This window comes from Taudactylus pleione, unplaced genomic scaffold (genome assembly GCF_031769625.1).
Source record: "Taudactylus pleione unplaced genomic scaffold, aTauple2 ptg000144l, whole genome shotgun sequence".
Classification (NCBI taxonomy): domain Eukaryota; kingdom Metazoa; phylum Chordata; class Amphibia; order Anura; family Myobatrachidae; genus Taudactylus; species Taudactylus pleione.
Window position 1 is genome coordinate 549,756 of NW_028284546.1, and position 25,811 is coordinate 575,566.

Here is a 25,811-nt window from a genome sequence, read left to right on the forward strand (position 1 = left end):
CCTCCCTAACACACCCTCCCTAACCCTAACACACCCTCCCTAACCCTAACACACCCTTCCGAACCCTAGCACACCCTTCCTAACCCTAGCGCACCCTCCCTAACCCTAACACACCCTTCCTAACCCTAACACACCCTTCCTAACCCTAACACACTCTCCCTAACCCTAGCACACCCTCCCTAACACACCCTCCCTAACCCTAACACACCCTCCCTAACCCTAACACACCCTTCCTAACCCTAACACATCCTCCCTAACCCTAACACATCCTCCCTAACCCTAACACACCCTTCCTAACCCTAGCACACCCTCCCTAACCCTAACACACCCTCTCTAACCCTCCGATTCCCTGACATATTGATCCTCATCTGCAGCTGTGTGTGTGAGATCGTGTGTGACCCCGTGTGTGTGAGGATCCCATCAGGTGTGTGTGACCCCCGTGTGTGTGTCATTGTCAGCAGTAAGAACTACATCTCCCATAAGCCCCTTCCTCCCAGCATCCTCCTCTGCAACTGTACCAACAATTGAGCCTGGAACCAACAGGAGGGGGACTGACAGGAAGGATGAGAGATCAAAGAAGCGGACGGAACACATCGGTAAGTGCCCGGTGTTCAGTGCTGCATCTTTTTGGTCACCTGCGTGATTTTGCGTCCATTTTTGTTTTGTTTGGGTATCGGGTGCACGCATACCTGCAGTAATTCAACATAAGACGCAAGGTCCATGTGATTGTTTGGGTATCGGGTGCATGCATACCTGCAGTAATTCAACATAAGACGCAAGGTCCATGTGATTGTTTGGGTATCGGGTGCACGCATACCTGCAGTAATTCAACATAAGACGCAAGGTCCATGTGATTGTTTGGGTATCGGGTGCACGCATACCTGCAGTAATTCAACATAAGACGCAAGGTCCATGTGATTGTTTGCAGGCAAAATATCAGCACCTAATTCTTCAATCCAGGATGCAGGTAGAGCAAGCTTATATACCCAATAAAACAATAGGGGATGGAGGAATGGACAGCAGTGCGTGTCATACAGGTCCAAGGCATGGGAATCAAATGTTACAACACCCGACTGGATGCTCCTGGTCTTCCTTGGATATGTCATTACTGTAGATGATGTCACTTGTTTGTAGAATGGGCCAATAGCCAGGAAACAATTTGTGTGTTTTAAAGTTTGTCGAGCTGTTAATATAATCGTTAGCCATATTGAATACATTGTCCTAGGTCTCCTTGTGGGGACGTGTAATAAATTACTGATGGGTAGTGTCGATGGAAACATAGGACCTTTCCATATGGTCATCACAGAACCTTTCATTGCCACGATAAGTGTTTGTCTTTAAAAAGATTTCGGTTAGCAAAATATATTACATGTAAAGATGACGGTTTTATGCATTTATTAAAGAAAAACCAGTTATGAGAAATATTGGGGAAAAACACTAATTCGTGCATTGTAATGATGGAGTGATCACTATCAATTGAATTTCCCACTTTTCTCGATTTCATGATCAGTTCACCCTCTGATAGTGACAACCATCATATCGGAGGAGACATAATACAAATGGTCAGTACAGGTGTCTCTATGATGTTTCTTTTCTTCCCCTGTAAGTTTAAACCATTATCTTCAATATCCTGGCTCTTAATTGCAGCATATTGCTCTATTACCTCGGGTTCAATTCTGTCAGTATTTCCCACACTGTGGGTTGCGACCATATCAGCTTGGGGTCCCGGCTTGCATGGTGTCACCCTCTACCCTCCTCTATCACCCTGTGTCACCCACTGCATCTCCCTAATCACCCTCTGCCTTCCCCTGTCATCCTCTGCCTACCTGTTACCCACTGCCTCCCCGTCATCCACTACCTACCCAGTCTCTCACCTCCACCCTCTGCCACTCACTACCTCCCTATTACCCACTGCCTCCCCCTGTCACCCACTACCTACCCAGTCTCTCACATCCACCCTCTGCCACTCACTACCTCCCTATTACCCACTGCCTCCCCCTGTCATCCACTACCTACCCAGTCTCTCACCTCCACCCTCTGCCACTCATTACCTACCTGTTACCCACTGCCTCCCCGTCATCCACTACCTACCCAGTCTCTCACCTCCACCCTCTGTCACTCACTACCTCCCTATTACCCACTGCCTCCCCCTGTCACCCACTACCTACCCAGTCTCTCACCTCCACCCTCTAACACTCACTACCTACCTGTTACCCACTGCCTCCCCCTGTCACCCACTACCTACCCAGTCTCTCACCTCCACCCTCTGCCATTCACTACCTCCCTATTACCCACTGCCTCCCCCTGTCATCCACTACCTACCTAGTCTCTCACCACCCTTTGCCACTCACTACCTACCTGTTACCTACTGCCTCACCCTGTCATCCACTACCTACCCAGTCTCTCACCTCCACCCTCTGCCACTCACTACCTCCCTATTACCCACTGCCTCCCCTGTCATCCCGGTGGAACTAAATAAGGTACTTGGATAGAGAAGGTTAATTAAGCCACACAAACCAGTATCTTGAAAAAAATGCACTTTATTACAACAAATGACAAGATATAAAAGAATAATAGCTACTTAGCTTCAGAATATAAATGGTTACACGATCCAGGAGCCTCGTCTCTCAGAATGGAGAGCTGGAATGAACAATATCCTGGCCACCAACTGCAGTCTCTGGTCCAGGCTTAGGGCAGGCCACTGGAATCTCCTTTGTCTCCTGTTTATATAGTATACTACTTGCATACCCATCTAACTCTTACTAATATGGGCATAAACCTACTTCAAACTACTTTATTGGTTAACTACTGATAAGGACTTTCTAAAACTTAACGTAAGCGTACATCGCAGTAGACAACGCCTTGTGGATTTAAGGCCTGTCTGCTTCATGCCTGATACACACATAAGACCCATGAATGAAAATGGCTGTCAGTAGCCATATTGCTCTCCCAATACACATCTGCCTACCAGACACCTTCTGCCTCTCCCTGCCACCCCCAAAGCATAATTTTATACAGGGGGCATAAAAAAAATAGCATGACTGTATTATAGAAAACATACAGGGACAGGGGCTCAGAAAAGGGCTCATCCCTGCGACGTGTGGTCTCATTAGTGGTCACGTCACTTCTGTATGAAGCCTCCGCAGTGCTACTGTGCACACACGTGTGTAGTGGTCATGGTGTGGTAACTGCTGGGGTCCTGTAACCATTTTTATTTTCAGACGGGGTCCCAGAGCAAAATAGTTTGAGAATCCCTGTTCTATTTCATACATAGGAATTGTTACCCTACAGACTTTATTTCTTACACCTCTTTCAATACCTTGTTGCCCATTTTCCATATATACTTCCAGCCACAAGTGTTAGATCATCCCCACTGTTCTAGTTATTATTGACGTTGAAGCCATGGAGTTATAGTGAGGAACCGGATATGGCGCATCGGTCGCTATGCAGGAAACTCAGAGGATAAGGAAAAAGTTTATATTAGAAAAAACTAAATTTCAGACTTTAAAAAAATTTGATTTTCAGGGAACTTACAATGAATAGAAAACATAACATATAGCATATAACATATAGCTTATAACATATAACATAGCTTATAGCATATAACATAGCTTATAACATATAGCTTATAGCATATAACATATATAACATATAGCTTATAACATATAGGGGTATATACAATTACCCGTGGGACTTCTCCCGCGAGTAATTGGGGCTCGAAAGTCCCGCGGCGCGGGGTTAAGCTATTCAATAAAATTGTTTTTTCACCGCATCGGTAAATGTGCCCTCGCTCACGGGAACACACTGTTTCCGCGAGAAGTGCGGAAACATTGTGTTTTTCTGAAGCGCGCGAGGCCGACAAGGGCTGCTTCGTGCAGCTGTTATCTCGCACCTACATGAGGTGCGAGGTAAAGCACGACAGCGGGGGACTCGCGCACGGGGTCTCGTGGACACCCGCGTGTGGAGTCCCCATTGACTCACCACCAGCGCAACAATTAGTCGCGGGGTAAACCCAGCGGCTAATTGTATATACCCCATAGCTTATAACATATAGCATATAACATATAGCACATAACATATAGCTTATAACATATAACATAGCTTATAACATATAGCATATAACATATAGCTTATAGCATATAACATAGCATATAGCTTATAGCATATAACATATAGCTTATAGCATATAACATATAGCTTATAGCATATAACATATAACATAGCTTATAACATATAACAGCTTATAACATATAGCATATAACATAGATTATAGCATATAACATATAGCATATAACATATAGCTTATAGCATATAACATATAACATAGCTTATAACATATAACATAGCTTATAACATATAGCATATAACATATAGATTATAACATATAACATAGCTTATAACATATAGCATATAACATATAGCATATAACATATAGATTATAGCATATAACATATAGCTTATAGCTGCTCCACTGGAAGGAAAATAAGTCCTGGAAGTCGATGCAAACAATTCCTACAGGTGCCCCAACTTACCTGATTACATGTCTCTATAAACACACTGCGAGAATAAGCTAATGAATGCAATCGCATGGCAACCGCAGCTCGATACCAAGACGCCCATCACTGTATAAAGCCGCCCCCTTCCCATAACATGCATCCACAAGGCAGCGGTAAAATCGGAACCATGCGCACAGTTGTGGGTGACCTGACCCTACCGCAGAAACTGCTAAACTTCCTGTCACCATCTAGACTTCTGCCAGTGTACACAATCGCAGGGGCTTATTTATACACGCCCCCTGTAACAGCGTTTACACGCCCCGCCATGCCTACATTTCACTGACCACCCCCAAAGGGACACTTCCTGCCAATCACTGTGGTCGCTTCCCGATCACAGCAGCCGGTTTCCGCACGCGAACTATGATACATATACATGCGCAGATTGCAAACATCGACCGGCTACGTGCGATCCTTGCGGAGTCAGCGCAGTGTTCTTACACCTCTGATGTATTATATGGAGAACATGTCACTGCCGGAAATAGTACTTTACTATCATATTGGTAAATTCCCAAAGAACACATACTACACAAAGGAGACACACTACACAAAGGAGACATACTACACAAAGAACACAAACTACACAAAGGATACAAACTACACAAAGGAGACACACTACACAAAGGAGACATACTACACAAAGGATACATACTACACAAAGGAGACTACACAAAGGAGACATACTACACAAAGGACACACTACACAAAGGATACACACTACACAAAGGAGACACACTACACAAAGACATACTAGACAAAGGAGACATACTACACAAAGGACACACTACACAAAGATACACACTACACAAAGATACATACTACACAAAGAAGACACACTACACAAAGGACACATACTACACAAAGGAGACATACTACACAAAGAACACACACTACACAAAGGATACACACTACACAAAGATACATATTACACAAAGGAGACACACTACACAAAAGGCACATACTACACAAAGGACAGATACTACACAAAGGACACATACTACACAAAGGACACACACTACACAAAGGATACACACTACACAAAGAACACAGACTACACAAAGATACATACTACACAAAGGAGACACACTACACAAAGGATACACACTACACAAAGGACACACTACACAAAGGAGACACACTACACAAAGGAGACACATTACACAAAGACATACTACACAAAGGACACACTACACAAAGATACATACTACACAAAGAATACACACTACACAAAGATACATACTACACAAAGAAGACACACTACACAAAGGACACATACTACACAAAGGAGACATACTACACAAAGAACACACACTACACAAAGGATACACACTACACAAAGATACATACTACACAAAGGAGACACACTACACAAAAGGCACATACTACACAAAGGACAGATACTACACAAAGGACACATACTACACAAAGGAGACATACTACACAAAGGACACACACTACACAAAGGATACACACTACACAAAGAACACAGACTACACAAAGATACATACTACACAAAGGAGACACACTACACAAAGGATACACACTACACAAAGGAAAAAAGACTACACAAAGGACACACTACAAACAATACATACTACACAAAGGATACACATCCTCCACAAAGGAGACACTACACAAAGGGCACAGACTACACAAAGGACACACACTACACAAAGATACATACTACACAAAGGACACACACTACACAAAGATACATACTACACAAAGGACACACACTACACAAAGGGCACATACTACACAAAGGACATACACTACACAAAGATACATACTACACAAAGGAGACACACCACACAAAGGGCACACTACACAAAGAACACACACTACACAAAGGACACATCCTACACAATGATACATACTACACAAAGGATACAGACTACACAAAGGAGACACACTACACAAAGGACACACTACTCAAAGATACACACTACACAAAGGACACACTATACAAAGGACACACACTACACAAAGGATACATACTACACAAAAAGACATACTACACAAAGGAGACACACTACACAAAGGGCACACTACACAAAGATACATACTACACAATGGACACAAACTACACAAAGGGCACATACTACATAAAGGACACTACAAAAAGGACACACTACACAAAGGATACACACTACACAAAGGACACATCCTACACAAAGATACATACTACACAAAGGATACAGACTACACAAAGGAGACACACTACACAAAGGACACACTACTCAAAGATACACACTACACAAAGGACACACTATACAAAGGACACACACTACACAAAGGATACATACTACACAAAAAGACATACTACACAAAGGAGACACACTACACAAAGGGCACACTACACAAAGATACATACTACACAATGGACACAAACTACACAAAGGGCACATACTACATAAAGGACACTACAAAAAGGACACACTACACAAAGGATACACACTACACAAAGGACACATCCTACACAAAGATACATACTACACAAAGGAGACACACTACACAAAGGGCACATTCTACACAAAGGACACACCACACAAAGGACACACACTACACAAGGGACACAGACTACACAAAGGACACACACTACACAAAGATACATACTACACAATTGACACACTACACAAAGGACACATCCTACACAAAGATACATACTACACAAAGGAGACACACTACACAAAGGGCACATACTACACAAAGGACACACACTACACAAAGATACATACTACACAAAGGACACACACTATACAAAGGACACACACTACACAAAGGATACAAACTACACAAAGGACATCCTACACAAAAATACATACGACTCAAAGGACACACTACACAAAGATACATACTACACAAAGGACACACACTACATGAAGATACATACTACACAAAGGGCACACACTACACAAAGGAGACATACTACACAAAGGACACACTACACAAAGAAGACATACTACACAAAGGACACACTACACAAAGGATACACACTATACAAAGATACATACTACACAAAGGAGAGACACTACACAAATGGCACACTACACAAAGGACACACACTACACAAAGGAGAAACACTACACAAAGGACACACACTGCACAAAGGATACACACTACACAAAGGACATCCTACACAAAGATACATACTACACAAAGGAGACACAATACACAAAGGACACACACTACACAAAGATACATACTACACACACTACACAAAGGACACACTACACAAAGAAACATACTACACTAAGGAGACACACTACAAAAAAGGGCACATACTACACAAAGGACACACTACACAAAGGATACACACTACACAAAGGAGACATACTACACAAAGGACACACTACACAAAGATACATACTACACAAAGGAGACACTACACAAAGGGCACATACTACACAAAGATACTACACAAAGGAGACACTACACAAAGGGTACAAACTACACAAAGGACATCCTACACAAAGGATACCCACTACATATTACACAAAGGATACACACTACACAAAGGACACATCCTACACAAAGGAGACACACTACACAAAGGACACACTACACAACGATACATACTAAACACAGGAGACACACTACACAAAGGGCATATACTACACAATGAACACACTACACAAAGGATACACACTACACAAAGGACACACACTACACAAAGGAGACACTACACAAAGGACACACAATACACAAAGAAGACATACTACACAAAGGACACTTAATACACAAAGGATACACACTATACAAAGATACATACTACACAAAGGAGTGACATTACACAAATGGCACATACTACACAAAGGACATACACTACACAAAGATACATACTACACAAAGGAGACACACTACAAAAAGGGCACATACTACACAAAGGACACACTACACAAAGGATACACACTACACAAAGGAGACATACTACACAAAGGACACACTACACAAAGGACACATCCTACACAAAGATACATACTACACAAAGGCGACACACTACACAAAGGACACACTACAGAAAGATACATACTACACAAAGGAGACACACTACACAAAGGGCATATACTACACAAAGAACACACTACACAAAGGATACACACTACACAAAGGACACACACTACACAAAGGACACACACTACACAAAGGAGACATACTACACAAAGGACACACACTACACAAAGATACATACTACACAAAGGACACACTACACAAAGGACACACACTACATAAAGATACGTACTACACAAAGGACACACACTACACAAAGGATACACACTACAAAAGATACATATTACACAAAGACACACTAAACAAAGGATACACACTACACAAAGGAGACATACTACACAAAGGACACACTACACAAAGGACACATCCTACACAAAGATACATACTACACAAAGGGCACATACTACATAAAGGACACACACTACACAAAGGATACACACTACACAAAGATACACACTACACAAAGTGCACATACTACACAAAGGACATACTACACAAAGGAACACACACTACACAAAGATACATACTACACAAAGGAGACACTAAACAAAGGGCACATACTACACAAAGGACACACACTACACAAAGGATACACACTACAAAAGATACATATTACAAAAAGACACTACACAAAGGACACATCCTACACAAAGGCGACACACTACACAAAGGACACACTACACAAAGATACATACTACACAAAGGGCATATACTACACAAAGAACACACTACACAAAGGATACACACTACACAAAGGACACACACTACACAAAGGACACACTACACAAAGGAGACATACTACACAAAGGACACACACTACACAAAGATACATACTACACAAAGGACACACTACACAAAGGACACACACTACATAAAGATACATACTACACAAAGGGCACACTACACAAAGGACACACACTACACAAAGGAGACATACTACACAAAGGACACACACTACACAAAGAAGACTTACTACACAAAGGACACTTACTACACAAAGGATACACACTATAGAAAGATACATTCTACACAAAGGAGTGACATTACACAAATGGCACATACTACACAAAGGACACACACTACACAAAGGACGCATCCTACACAAAGATACATACTACACACAAAGGACAAACACTACACAATGGATACACACTACACAAAGATACATACTACACAAAGGAGACACACTACAAAAAGGGCACATACTACACAAAGGACACACTACACAAAGGATACACACTACACAAAGGAGACATACTACACAAATGACACTACACAAAGAACACATCCTACACAAAGGGCACATACTACACAAAGGACATACACTACACAAAGATACATACTACACAAAGGACACACACTACACAAAGGACACACACTACAAAAGATACATACTACACAAAGACACACTACACAAAGGATACACACTACACAAATGACACATCCTACACAAAGGAGACACACTACACAAAGATACATACTACACAAAGATACATACTACACAAAGGAGACACACCACACAAAGGGCACACTACACAAAGGACACACACTACACAAAAGACACATCCTACACAAAGATACATACTACACAAAGGGCACATACTACACAAAGGACACACACCACACAAAAGATACACACTACACAAAGGACACACTACAAAAAGGACACATCCAACACAAAGATACATACTACACAAAGGACACATCCTACACAGATACATACTACACAAATGAGACACACTACACAAAGGACACACACTACTCAAAGATACACACTACACAAAGGACACACTATACAAAGGACACACACTACACAAAGGATACATACTACACAAAGATACATACTACATAAAAGGAGACACACTGCACAATGGGCACACTACACAAAGATACATACTACACAAAGGACACAAACTAAACAAAGGGCACATACTACATAAAGGACACACACTACACAAAGGACACTACAAAAAGGACACACACTACACAAAGGATACACACTACACAAAGGACACATCCTACACAAAGATACATACTACACAAAGGAGACACACTACACAAAGATACATACTACACACACTACACAAAGGACACACTACACAAAGGATACACACTACACAAAGAAACATACTACACTAAGGAGACACACTACAAAAAAGGGCACACACTACACAAAGGATACACACTACACAAAGGAGACATACTACACAAAGGACACACTACACAAAGATACATACTACACAAAGGAGACACTACACAAAGGGCACATACTACACAAAGATACTACACAAAGGAGACACTACACAAAGGGCACATACTACACAAAGGATACCCACTACAAAAGATACATATTACACAAAGGATACACACTACACAAAGGACACATCCTACACAAAGGAGACACACTACACAAAGGACACACTACACAACGATACATACTAAACACAGGAGACACACTACACAAAGGGCATATACTACACAAAGAACACACTACACAAAGGATACACACTACACAAAGGACACACACTGCAGAAAGGAGACATACTACACAAAGGACACACACTACACAAAGATACATACTACACAAAGGACACACACTACATAAAGATACATACTACAGAAAGGGCACACACTACACAAAGGACACACAATACACAAAGAAGACATACTACACAAAGGACACTTAATACACAAAGGATACACACTATACAAAGATACATACTACACAAAGGAGTGACATTACACAAAAGGCACATACTACACAAAGGACATACACTACACAAAGATACATACTACACAAAGGAGACACACTACAAAAAGGGCACATACTACACAAAGGACACACTACACAAAGGAGACATACTACACAAAGGACACATCCTACACAAAGATACATACTACACAAAGGCGACACACTACACAATGGACACACTACACAAAGATACATACTACACAAAGGAGACACACTACACAAAGGGCATATACTACACAAAGTATACACACTACACAAAGGACACACACTACACAAAGGACACACTACACAAAGGAGACATACTACACAAAGGACACACACTACACAAAGATACATACTACACAAAGGACACACTACACAAAGGACACACACTACATAAAGATACATACTACACAAAGGACACACTACACAAAGGATACACACTACAAAAGATACATATTACACAAAGACACACTAAACAAAGGACACACTACACAAAGGACACATCCTACACAAAGATACATACTACACAAAGGGCACATACTACACAAAGGACACACACTACACAAAGGATACACACTACACAAAGATACACACTACACAAAGGGCACATACTACACAAAGGACACACTACACAAAGGAACACACACTACACAAAGATACATACTACACAAAGGACACACTACACAAAGAACACACACTACAAAAGATACATATTACAAAAAGACACACTACACAAAGGATACACACTACACAAAGGACACATCCTACACAAAGGCGACACACTACACAAAGGACACTCTACACAAAGATACATACTACACAAAGGGCATATACTACACAAAGAACACACTACACAAAGGATACACACTACACAAAGGACACACACTACACAAAGGACACACACTACACAAAGGAGACATACTACACAAAGGACACACACTACACAAAGATACATACTACACAAAGGACACACTACACAAAGGACACACACTACATAAAGATACATACTACACAAAGGGCACACTACACAAAGGACACACTACACAAAGGAGACATACTACACAAAGGACACACACTACACAAAGAAGACTTACTACACAAAGGACACTTACTACACAAAGGATACACACTATAGAAAGATACATTCTACACAAAGGAGTGACATTACACAAATGGCACATACTACACAAAGGACACATACTACACAAAGGATGCATCCTACACAAAGATACATACTACACACACTACACAAAGGACAAACACTACACAAAGGATACACACTACACAAAGATACATACTACACAAAGGAGACACACTACAAAAAGGGCACATACTACACAAAGGACACACTACACAAAGGATACACACTACACAAAGGAGACATACTACACAAAGGACACACTACACAAAGGACACATCCTACACAAAGGGCACATACTACACAAAGGACATACACTACACAGATACATACTACACAAAGGACACACACTACAGAAAGGACACACACTACAAAAGATACATACTACACAAAGACACACTACACAAAGGATACACACTACACAAATGACACATCCTACACAAAGGAGACACACTACACAAGGATACATACTACACAAAGGACACACACTACACAAAGATACATACTACACAAAGGAGACACACCACACAAAGGGCACACTACACAAAGGACACACACTACACAAAAGACACATCCTACACAAAGATACATACTACACAAAGGAGACACACTACATAAAGGGCACATACTACACAAAGGACACACACCACACAAAAGATACACACTACACAAAGAACACAGACTACACAAAGATACATACTACACAAAGGAGACATACTACACAAAGGACACACACTACACAAAGGATACACACTACACAAAGAACACAGACTACACAAAGATACATACTACACAAAGGAGACACACTACACAAAGGATACACACTACACAAAGGAAAAAAGACTACACAAAGGACACACTACAAACAATACATACTACACAAAGGATACACATCCTCCACAAAGGAGACACTACACAAAGGGCACAGACTACACAAAGGACACACACTACACAAAGATACATACTACACAAAGGACACACACTACACAAAGATACATACTACACAAAGGACACACACTACACAAAGGGCACATACTACACAAAGGACATACACTACACAAAGATACATACTACACAAAGGAGACACCACACAAAGGGCACACTACACAAAGAACACACACTACACAAAGGACACATCCTACACAATGATACATACTACACAAAGGATACAGACTACACAAAGGAGACACACTACACAAAGGACACACTACTCAAAGATACACACTACACAAAGGACACACTATACAAAGGACACACTACACAAAGGATACATACTACACAAAAAGACATACTACACAAAGGAGACACACTACACAAAGGGCACACTACACAAAGATACATACTACACAATGGACACAAACTACACAAAGGGCACATACTACATAAAGGACACTACAAAAAGGACACACTACACAAAGGATACACACTACACAAAGGACACATCCTACACAAAGATACATACTACACAAAGGATACAGACTACACAAAGGAGACACACTACACAAAGGACACACTACTCAAAGATACACACTACACAAAGGACACACTATACAAAGGACACACACTACACAAAGGATACATACTACACAAAAAGACATACTACACAAAGGAGACACACTACACAAAGGGCACACTACACAAAGATACATACTACACAATGGACACAAACTACACGAAGGGCACATACTACATAAAGGACACTACAAAAAGGACACACTACACAAAGGATACACACTACACAAAGGACACATCCTACACAAAGATACATACTACACAAAGGAGACACACTACACAAAGGGCACATTCTACACAAAGGACACACCACACAAAGGACACACACTACACAAGGGACACAGACTACACAAAGGACACACACTACACAAAGATACATACTACACAATTGACACACTACACAAAGGACACATCCTACACAAAGATACATACTACACAAAGGAGACACACTACACAAAGGGCACATACTACACAAAGGACACACACTACACAAAGATACATACTACACAAAGGACACACACTATACAAAGGACACACACTACACAAAGGATACAAACTACACAAAGGACATCCTACACAAAAATACATACGACTCAAAGGACACACTACACAAAGATACATACTACACAAAGGACACACACTACATGAAGATACATACTACACAAAGGGCACACACTACACAAAGGAGACATACTACACAAAGGACACACTACACAAAGAAGACATACTACACAAAGGACACACTACACAAAGGATACACACTATACAAAGATACATACTACACAAAGGAGAGACACTACACAAATGGCACACTACACAAAGGACACACACTACACAAAGGAGAAACACTACACAAAGGACACACACTGCACAAAGGATACACACTACACAAAGGACATCCTACACAAAGATACATACTACACAAAGGAGACACAATACACAAAGGACACACACTACACAAAGATACATACTACACACACTACACAAAGGACACACTACACAAAGAAACATACTACACTAAGGAGACACACTACAAAAAAGGGCACATACTACACAAAGGACACACTACACAAAGGATACACACTACACAAAGGAGACATACTACACAAAGGACACACTACACAAAGATACATACTACACAAAGGAGACACTACACAAAGGGCACATACTACACAAAGATACTACACAAAGGAGACACTACACAAAGGGTACAAACTACACAAAGGACATCCTACACAAAGGATACCCACTACATATTACACAAAGGATACACACTACACAAAGGACACATCCTACACAAAGGAGACACACTACACAAAGGACACACTACACAACGATACATACTAAACACAGGAGACACACTACACAAAGGGCATATACTACACAATGAACACACTACACAAAGGATACACACTACACAAAGGACACACACTACACAAAGGAGACATACTACACAAAGGACACACACTACACAGATACATACTACACAAAGGGCACACACTACACAAAGGACACACACTACACAAAGGAGACACACTACACAAAGGACACACAATACACAAAGAAGACATACTACACAAAGGACACTTAATACACAAAGGATACACACTATACAAAGATACATACTACACAAAGGAGTGACATTACACAAATGGCACATACTACACAAAGGACATACACTACACAAAGATACATACTACACAAAGGAGACACACTACAAAAAGGGCACATACTACACAAAGGACACACTACACAAAGGATACACACTACACAAAGGAGACATACTACACAAAGGACACACTACACAAAGGACACATCCTACACAAAGATACATACTACACAAAGGCGACACACTACACAAAGGACACACTACAGAAAGATACATACTACACAAAGGAGACACACTACACAAAGGGCATATACTACACAAAGAACACACTACACAAAGGATACACACTACACAAAGGACACACACTACACAAAGGACACACACTACACAAAGGAGACATACTACACAAAGGACACACACTACACAAAGATACATACTACACAAAGGACACACTACACAAAGGACACACACTACATAAAGATACGTACTACACAAAGGACACACACTACACAAAGGATACACACTACAAAAGATACATATTACACAAAGACACACTAAACAAAGGATACACACTACACAAAGGAGACATACTACACAAAGGACACACTACACAAAGGACACATCCTACACAAAGATACATACTACACAAAGGGCACATACTACATAAAGGACACACACTACACAAAGGATACACACTACACAAAGATACACACTACACAAAGTGCACATACTTCACAAAGGACACACTACACAAAGGAACACACACTACACAAAGATACATACTACACAAAGGAGACACTAAACAAAGGGCACATACTACACAAAGGACACACACTACACAAAGGATACACACTACAAAAGATACATATTACAAAAAGACACTACACAAAGGACACATCCTACACAAAGGCGACACACTACACAAAGGACACACTACACAAAGATACATACTACACAAAGGGCATATACTACACAAAGAACACACTACACAAAGGATACACACTACACAAAGGACACACACTACACAAAGGACACACTACACAAAGGAGACATACTACACAAAGGACACACACTACACAAAGATACATACTACACAAAGGACACACTACACAAAGGACACACACTACATAAAGATACATACTACACAAAGGGCACACTACACAAAGGACACACACTACACAAAGGAGACATACTACACAAAGGACACACACTACACAAAGAAGACTTACTACACAAAGGACACTTACTACACAAAGGATACACACTATAGAAAGATACATTCTACACAAAGGAGTGACATTACACAAATGGCACATACTACACAAAGGACACACACTACACAAAGGACGCATCCTACACAAAGATACATACTACACACAAAGGACAAACACTACACAATGGATACACACTACACAAAGATACATACTACACAAAGGAGACACACTACAAAAAGGGCACATACTACACAAAGGACACACTACACAAAGGATACACACTACACAAAGGAGACATACTACACAAATGACACTACACAAAGAACACATCCTACACAAAGGGCACATACTACACAAAGGACATACACTACACAAAGATACATACTACACAAAGGACACACACTACACAAAGGACACACACTACAAAAGATACATACTACACAAAGACACACTACACAAAGGATACACACTACACAAATGACACATCCTACACAAAGGAGACACACTACACAAAGATACATACTACACAAAGGAGACACACCACACAAAGGGCACACTACACAAAGGACACACACTACACAAAAGACACATCCTACACAAAGATACATACTACACAAAGGGCACATACTACACAAAGGACACACACCACACAAAAGATACACACTACACAAAGGACACACTACAAAAAGGACACATCCAACACAAAGATACATACTACACAAAGGACACATCCTACACAGATACATACTACACAAATGAGACACACTACACAAAGGACACACACTACTCAAAGATACACACTACACAAAGGACACACTATACAAAGGACACACACTACACAAAGGATACATACTACACAAAGATACATACTACATAAAAGGAGACACACTGCACAATGGGCACACTACACAAAGATACATACTACACAAAGGACACAAACTAAACAAAGGGCACATACTACATAAAGGACACACACTACACAAAGGACACTACAAAAAGGACACACACTACACAAAGGATACACACTACACAAAGGACACATCCTACACAAAGATACATACTACACAAAGGAGACACACTACACAAAGATACATACTACACACACTACACAAAGGACACACTACACAAAGGATACACACTACACAAAGAAACATACTACACTAAGGAGACACACTACAAAAAAGGGCACACACTACACAAAGGATACACACTACACAAAGGAGACATACTACACAAAGGACACACTACACAAAGATACATACTACACAAAGGAGACACTACACAAAGGGCACATACTACACAAAGATACTACACAAAGGAGACACTACACAAAGGGCACATACTACACAAAGGATACCCACTACAAAAGATACATATTACACAAAGGATACACACTACACAAAGGACACATCCTACACAAAGGAGACACACTACACAAAGGACACACTACACAACGATACATACTAAACACAGGAGACACACTACACAAAGGGCATATACTACACAAAGAACACACTACACAAAGGATACACACTACACAAAGGACACACACTGCAGAAAGGAGACATACTACACAAAGGACACACACTACACAAAGATACATACTACACAAAGGACACACACTACATAAAGATACATACTACACAAAGGGCACACACTACACAAAGGACACACAATACACAAAGAAGACATACTACACAAAGGACACTTAATACACAAAGGATACACACTATACAAAGATACATACTACACAAAGGAGTGACATTACACAAAAGGCACATACTACACAAAGGACATACACTACACAAAGATACATACTACACAAAGGAGACACACTACAAAAAGGGCACATACTACACAAAGGACACACTACACAAAGGAGACATACTACACAAAGGACACACTACACAAAGGACACATCCTACACAAAGATACATACTACACAAAGGCGACACACTACACAAAGGACACACTACACAAAGATACATACTACACAAAGGAGACACACTACACAAAGGGCATATACTACACAAAGTATACACACTACACAAAGGACACACACTACACAAAGGACACACTACACAAAGGAGACATACTACACAAAGGACACACACTACACAAAGATACATACTACACAAAGGACACACTACACAAAGGACACACACTACATAAAGATACATACTACACAAAGGACACACTACACAAAGGATACACACTACAAAAGATACATATTACACAAAGACACACTAAACAAAGGACACTACACAAAGGACACATCCTACACAAAGATACATACTACACAAAGGGCACATACTACACAAAGGACACACACTACACAAAGGATACACACTACACAAAGATACACACTACACAAAGGGCACATACTACACAAAGGACACACTACACAAAGGAACACACACTACACAAAGATACATACTACACAAAGGACACACTACACAAAGAACACACACTACAAAAGATACATATTACAAAAAGACACACTACACAAAGGATACACACTACACAAAGGACACATCCTACACAAAGGCGACACACTACACAAAGGACACTCTACACAAAGATACATACTACACAAAGGGCATATACTACACAAAGAACACACTACACAAAGGATACACACTACACAAAGGACACACACTACACATAGGACACACACTACACAAAGGAGACATACTACACAAAGGACACACACTACACAAAGATACATACTACACAAAGGACACACTACACAAAGGACACACACTACATAAAGATACATACTACACAAAGGGCACACTACACAAAGGACACACTACACAAAGGAGACATACTACACAAAGGACACACACTACACAAAGAAGACTTACTACACAAAGGACACTTACTACACAAAGGATACACACTATAGAAAGATACATTCTACACAAAGGAGTGACATTACACAAATGGCACATACTACACAAAGGACACATACTACACAAAGGATGCATCCTACACAAAGATACATACTACACACACTACACAAAGGACAAACACTACACAAAGGATACACACTACACAAAGATACATACTACACAAAGGAGACACACTACAAAAAGGGCACATACTACACAAAGGACACACTACACAAAGGATACACACTACACAAAGGAGACATACTACACAAAGGACACACTACACAAAGGACACATCCTACACAAAGGGCACATACTACACAAAGGACATACACTACACAGATACATACTACACAAAGGACACACACTACAGAAAGGACACACACTACAAAAGATACATACTACACAAAGACACACTACACAAAGGATACACACTACACAAATGACACATCCTACACAAAGGAGACACACTACACAAGGATAGATACTACACAAAGGACACACACTACACAAAGATACATACTACACAAAGGAGACACACCACACAAAGGGCACACTACACAAAGGACACACACTACACAAAAGACACATCCTACACAAAGATACATACTACACAAAGGAGACACACTACATAAAGGGCACATACTACACAAAGGACACACACCACACAAAAGATACACACTACACAAAGGACACACTACAAAAAGGACACATCCAACACAAAGGACACATCCTACACAAAGATACATACTACACAAAGGAGACACACTACACAAAGGACACACACTACTCAAAGATAAGCACTACACAAAGGACACACTATACAAAGGACACACACTACACAAAGGATACATACTACACAAAGATACATACTACATAAAAGGAGACACACTGCACAATGGGCACACTACACAAAGATACATACTACACAAAGGACACAAACTATACAAAGGGCACATACTAAATAAAGGACACACACTACACAAAGGACACTACAAAAAGGACACACACTACACAAAGGATACACACTACACAAAGGACACATCCTACACAAAGATACATACTACACAATGGAGACACACTACACAAAGGGCACATTCTACACAAAGGACACACCACACAAAGGACACACTACACAAGGGACACAGACTACACAAAGATACATACTACACAAATGACACACTACACAAAGGATACATCCTACACAAAGGACACATCCTACACAAAGATACATACTACACAAAGGAGACACACTACACAAAGGGCAGATACTACACAAAGGACACACACTACACAAAGATACATACTACACAAAGGACACACACTATACAAAGGACACACACTACACAAAGGACATCCTACACAAAGATACATACGACACAAAGGACACACACTACACAAAGGACACACACTACATGAAGATACATACTACACAAAGGGCACACTCTACACAAAGGAGACATACTACACAAAGGACACACTACACAAAGAAGACATACTACACAAAGGACACACTACACAAAGGATACACACTATACAAAGATACATACTACAAAAAGATACATACTACACAAAGGAGACACAATACACAAAGGGCACATACTACACAAAGGACGCACACTACACAAAGATACATACTACACACACTACACAAAGGACACACACTACACAAAGGATACACACTACACAAAGATACATACTACACTAAGGAGACACACTACAAAAAAGGGCACATACTACACAAAGGACACACTACACAAAGGATACACACTACACAAAGGAGACATACTACACAAAGGACACACAACACAAAGGATACACACTACACAAAGATACATACTACACAAAGGGCATATACTACACAAAGAACACACTACACAAAGGATACACACTACACAATGGACACACACTACACAAAGGACACACTACACAAAGGAGACATACTACACAAAGGACACACACTACACAAAGATACATACTACACAAAGGACACACTACACAAAGGACACACACTACATAAAGATACATACTACACAAAGGGCACACTACACAAAGGACACACACTACACAAAGGACACACACTACACAAAGAAGACTTACTACACAAAGGACACTTACTACACAAAGGATACACACTATAGAAAGATACATTCTACACAAAGGAGTGACATTACACAAATGGCACATACTACACAAAGGACACACACTACACAAAGGACGCATCCTACACAAAGATACATACTACACACAAAGGACAAACACTACACAATGGATACACACTACACAAAGATACATACTACACAAAGGAGACACTCTACAAAAAGGGCACATACTACACAAAGGACACACTACACAAAGGATACACACTACACAAAGGAGACATACTACACAAAGGACACACTACACAAAGAACACATCCTACACAAAGGGCACATACTACACAAAGGACATAAATTACACAAAGATACATACTACACAAAGGACACACACTACACAAAGGACACACACTACAAAAGATACATACTACACAAAGACACACTACACAAATGACACATCCTACACAAAGGAGACACACTACACAAAGGAGACACACCACACAAAGGGCACACTACACAAAGGACACACACTACACAAAAGACACATCCTACACAAAGATACATACTACACAAAGGAGACACTACACAAAGGGCACATACTACACAAAGGACACACACCACACAAAAGATACACACTACACAAAGGACACACTACAAAAAGGACACATCCAACACAAAGATACATACTACACAAAGGACACATCCTACACAAAGATACATACTACACAAATGAGACACACTACACAAAGGACACACACTACTCAAAGATACACACTACACAAAGGACACACTATACAAAGGACACACACTACACAAAGGATACATACTACACAAAGATACATACTACATAAAAGGAGACACACTGCACAATGGGCACACTACACAAAGATACATACTACACAAAGGACACAAACTATACAAAGGGCACATACTACATAAAGGACACACACTACACAAAGGACACTACAAAAAGGACACACACTACACAAAGGATAAACACTACACAAAGGACACATCCTACACAAAGATACATACTACACAAAGGAGACACAATACACAAAGGGCACATACTACACAAAGGACACACACTACACAAAGATACATACTACACACACTACACAAAGGACACACTACACAAAGGATACACACTACACAAAGAAACATACTACACTAAGGAGACACACTACAAAAAAGGGCACACACTACACAAAGGATACACACTACACAAAGGAGACATACTACACAAAGGACACACTACACAAAGATACATACTACACAAAGGAGACACTACACAAAGGGCACATACTACACAAAGATACTACACAAAGGAGACACTACACAAAGGGCACATACTACACAAAGGATACCCACTACAAAAGATACATATTACACAAAGGATACACACTACACAAAGGACACATCCTACACAAAGGAGACACACTACACAAAGGACACACTACACAACGATACATACTAAACACAGGAGACACACTACACAAAGGGCATATACTACACAAAGAACACACTACACAAAGGATACACACTACACAAAGGACACACACTGCACAAAGGAGACATACTACACAAAGGACACACACTACACAAAGATACATACTACACAAAGGACACACACTACATAAAGATACATACTACACAAAGGGCACACACTACACAAAGGACACACACTACACAAAGGAGACATACTACACAAAGGACACACAATACACAAAGAAGACATACTACACAAAGGACACTTAATACACAAAGGATACACACTATACAAAGATACATACTACACAAAGGAGTGACATTACACAAATGGCACATACTACACAAAGGACATACACTACACAAAGATACATACTACACAAAGGAGACACACTACAAAAAGGGCACATACTACACAAAGGACACACTACACAAAGGAGACATACTACACAAAGGACACACTACACAAAGGACACATCCTACACAAAGATACATACTACACAAAGGCGACACACTACACAAAGGACACACTACACAAAGATACATACTACACAAAGGAGACACACTACACAAAGGGCATATACTACACAAAGAACACACTACACAAAGTATACACACTACACAAAGGACACACACTACACAAAGGACACACTACACAAAGGAGACATACTACACAAAGGACACACACTACACAAAGGACACACACTACATAAAGATACATACTACACAAAGGACACACTACACAAAGGATACACACTACAAAAGATACATATTACACAAAGACACACTAAACAAAGGATACACACTACACAAAGGACACACACTACACAAAGGACACACACTACACAAAGGAGACATACTACACAAAGGATACACAAAGAAGACATAATACACAAAGGACACTTACTACACAAAGGATACACACTATACAAAGATACATACTACACAAAGGAGTGACATTACACAAATGGCACATACTACACAAAGGACATACACTATAGAAAGATACATACTACACAAAGGAGACACACTACAAAAAGAGCACATACTACACAAAGGACACACTACAAAAGGATACACACTACACAAAAGAGACATACTACACAAAGGACACACTACACAAAGGACACATCCTACACAAAGAAACATACACAAAGGAGACACAATACACAAAGGACACACTACACAAAGATACATACTACACAAAGGACACACACTACACAAAGGAGACATACTACACAAAGGACACACACTACACAAAGGACACACTACACATAGATACATACTACACAAAGAAGACACCACACAAAGGGCACACTACACAAAGGACACACACTACACAAAGGATACACACTACACAATGGACACATCCTACACAAAGACACATACTACACAAAGGAGACACACTACACAAAGGGCACATACTACACAAAGGACACACACCACACAAAAGATACACACTACACAAAGGACACACACTACAAAAAGGACACATCCTACACAAAGATACATACTACACAAAGGACACACACTACACAAAGGACACATCCTACACAAAGATACATACTACACAAAGGAGACACACTACACAAAGGGCAGATACTACACAAAGGACACACACTACTCAAAGATACACACTACACAAAGGACAAACACTATACAAAGGACACACACTACACAAAGATACATACTACACAAAGGAGACACACTACACAAAGGGCATATATTACACAAAGAACACACTACACAAAGGACACAAACTACACAAATGGCACATACTACATAAAGGACACACACTACACAAAGGACACTACACAAAGGATACACACTACACAAAGGACACATCCTACACAAAGATACATACTACACAAAGGAGACACACTACACAAAGGGCACTCACTACACAAAGATATGTGCTACACAAAGGATACACACTACACAAAGGACACATCCTACACAAAGATACATACATAATACACAAAGGAGACACACTACACAAATGACACACTCTACACAAAGATACATACTACACAAAGGACACACACTACACAAAGGATACACACTACACAAAGAACACAGACTACACAAAGATACATACTACACAAAGGAGACACACTACACAAAGGATACACACTACACAAAGGAAAAAAGACTACACAAAGGACACACTACAAACGATACATACTACACAAAGGATACACATCCTCCACAAAGGAGACACTACACAAAGGGCACAGACTACACAAAGGACACACACTACACAAAGATACATACTACACAAAGGAGAAACACTACACAAAGGGCACATACTACACAAAGGACACACACCACACAAAAGATACACACTACACAAAGGACACACACTACAAAAAGGACACATCCTACACAAAGATACATACTACACAAAGGACACACACTACACAAAGGACACATCCTACACAAAGATACATACTACACAAAGGAGACACACTACACAAAGGGCAGATACTACACAAAGGACACACACTACTCAAAGATACACACTACACAAAGGACAAACACTATACAAAGGACACACACTAC

The 25,811-nt window shown here is 40.3% G+C and overlaps 1 protein-coding gene across 1 annotated transcript in view; it reads left to right on the plus strand.

The window, feature by feature from the left end:
* The first annotated feature begins 563 nt into the window (after window positions 1-563).
* LOC148522686 (uncharacterized) overlaps window positions 564-25,811 on the plus strand; it is a 115,014-nt gene continuing 89,766 nt past the window's right edge. The window contains 1 exon segment of the mRNA XM_088473891.1: window positions 564-596. Coding sequence (XP_088330017.1) covers window positions 564-596 — 33 coding nt within the window.